Source organism: Elaeis guineensis, chromosome 16, assembly GCF_000442705.2.
Source record: "Elaeis guineensis isolate ETL-2024a chromosome 16, EG11, whole genome shotgun sequence".
Classification (NCBI taxonomy): domain Eukaryota; kingdom Viridiplantae; phylum Streptophyta; class Magnoliopsida; order Arecales; family Arecaceae; genus Elaeis; species Elaeis guineensis.
In genome coordinates, this window is record NC_026008.2 from 27058031 (window position 1) to 27060402 (window position 2372).

At 40.2% G+C, this 2372-nt stretch overlaps 1 protein-coding gene across 2 annotated transcripts; it reads right to left on the bottom strand.

The window, feature by feature from the left end:
- Window positions 1-478: 478 nt before the first annotated feature.
- LOC105059289 (large ribosomal subunit protein P1) lies at window positions 479-1600 on the bottom strand. Of its 2 annotated transcripts, none has more exons than XM_010942533.2 (5): window positions 1459-1600; window positions 1275-1366; window positions 1047-1170; window positions 839-933; window positions 479-729 (listed from the first exon to the last, which is right to left on the bottom strand). In XM_010942533.2, the coding sequence occupies exons 1-5, from the start codon at window positions 1583-1585 to the stop codon at window positions 676-678; spliced, it is 492 nt and encodes a 163-aa protein (XP_010940835.1). In that variant the 5' UTR covers window positions 1586-1600; the 3' UTR covers window positions 479-675. The 2 variants fall into 2 exon arrangements, with proteins under 2 accessions (XP_010940835.1, XP_010940836.1); XM_010942534.3 differs by having other exon boundaries at window positions 1452-1581.
- Window positions 1601-2372: the final 772 nt, after the last annotated feature.

Sequence of the window (2372 nt, forward strand, 5' to 3'; positions counted from 1 at the left end):
CATTATTCACAGCACCATAAAGGATGACTTTGATTCATAGAACATCATTACATGTGCAATGCTCAACATCAGTCTCATAAATCGCAATAATCATAGAGAAAACATTAACACCAAGAAGAAAACCAACACCACTAAGCCTGTCCCAAAAATTATGAGTTTCTGAAATTTGACGTCAGAATTGAGGAGACATCTATGATAATAAACGCTATCCATCCATTCTGTACTACATATGCTGATGAGATCTATTTAAAAAAAAAAAAACTCAGGGGAACATAATCTATCACAAGTAATAGCATCACCCATCTGTAGTTTGAACTGAGCGATGCCTATGAAAAGTTGACAATCACACTTAAATAAAAATTGAAAGAACTTCACAGCTCTATCTGAAGCAATAGACAGTGGCTTTCTATCAGCACTGATACAGTTTATAAAGCCCAAAAGCAGCCATTTTCATGAACATAACTTCAATAAAAGAGAATTAAAGATCAACAGATATAAATGAAATTTCCATTAGACAAAACCACGCTTAATCATAGTGCTCCCTTCTAAGGTATCCAAACCATATCCAAACATTTTAACATCAAAAATCCAAAAAGAAAGACACATTTATCAACTATATTAGTACCTAATCTTCATATAGAAAAGCATAACAAAGAAACCGGAACGCCTCTCTCTCTAATCAAACAAGCTGAATCCCATGTCATCGTCACTCTCTTCCTGCGGCTCCTCCTACGATAACATGAAAACACATGAAAGAATTAATACCATCAAGAACCCCAATACACACACATCTTACAATAACACAAAGATAAAATATGAAAAAAAGAGAAAGATTCACCTTCTTTTCCTCGGCCGCAGGGGTGGCGGCAGGGGCAGCAGCGCCATCAGCACCACCGGCCGGTGCAGCAGAGAAAGCGACAGCACCACCTCCTCCTACAAAAATACAAGCAACAGACATACAAGATCCAATCAAATAAATTGGATTTTTCTTTTGTTGCAGAAAGAAAGAAATCTATGACAAATAGAAGAGAAATAGGGTCACAAACCAGATCCAACGCTCAAGATGAGGTCCTCGACGCTCCTCTTCTCGAGGAGCTTGGCGAAGAGGGGCGCCCAGTAGGAGTCGATCTTCACGTTCGCGGACTTCACAAGGGTCATGATCTTCTCCGCCTAATCATCACAAAATAAGTAATCGATCAAAAACCCTAGTTTTACAAAGTGGTACAACATCAAAACCCTAGAAACGTTGGGGAGAGAGAGAGGGGGGTGTTAACCGTGATGGGGATGTTATCGTCGTAGAGGATGAGGGCGGCATAGGTGCAGGCGAGCTCTCCGATGGACATGGCGCCAGGAGAGACGGAACGATCTGAGAGCAAATCGAAGGGATTTATCTACGATTCTGGAAGAAACTAGAGAGATGGCAAGAAAAGGAGAACAGAACGACAGTTTACTAGAGACCTGAGACGGCAAAAAAGCTAGGGTTTCGACAGCAGACGAAAGGATAGGGTTTGGCGGCGTTGGAAGTATTTATAGGTGCCGGACCGGTGCTCTCCCCTAGTTTGAGGTTAGGGTTTTTCTTGCGCATCGGGGAGCATTAATGAAGGGGTTTGGAGTGGGGCTCATGAGCCCATGGTCTATGGTGGGCCGAGCGTACAATGTTGATCCAATCCAGCGCTACCTTAGCCTCATTCTCATGGCCAAGCCACACCTCTGTTTCTAACAATCTGAGACATTTGGGACAAAACAAGATAATTAGTGATTGGTTAAATGCAACCAAAAAGTTTTTCCTACATCAAAACAAAGTATTTTCTTTAATGAATGACCTTGATCAAGTTTTATGCAACTATTTTTAGGGTACAATAGATGGAAAAGAAAACAAATAACAGTAAGAAATACAAAACAGCACAACGTCTAAAAACCATGAACATAGCCTAAGCCAATTGCATCTATTTGCGGCAGAAGATTAGGCTCTAAAGAATGCGCAGAATGTACATGAAACTCACAACTAACATCACTATCTACCAGCTAATCCGCCACAAAGTTTGCCTCCCTTAACATATGTTCAACTCTAAAATAATTTAGTGAAGAAACAATATGCTAAATATCATGAAGCAAAGAAATGAAGGGTGCAGAAGACATTTGCGCATTGATCCATATAATGACAGCGAGTGAATCATCCTCTAAAATTATTTTATTGTGCTGTAAATACTTGATGGTATTGGTGAGCGCTTTCCAGTTTTTCCTTAACTCTACCATAGAGATCGATGTAGCATGAAATTTTCTTAAACCAACTTAGAAGTATGCGGCCATTATTGTCTCTAACAATGAAGCCTGCTCCACCTTGATTAACTTGCAAAGGCCCATCAAAGTTA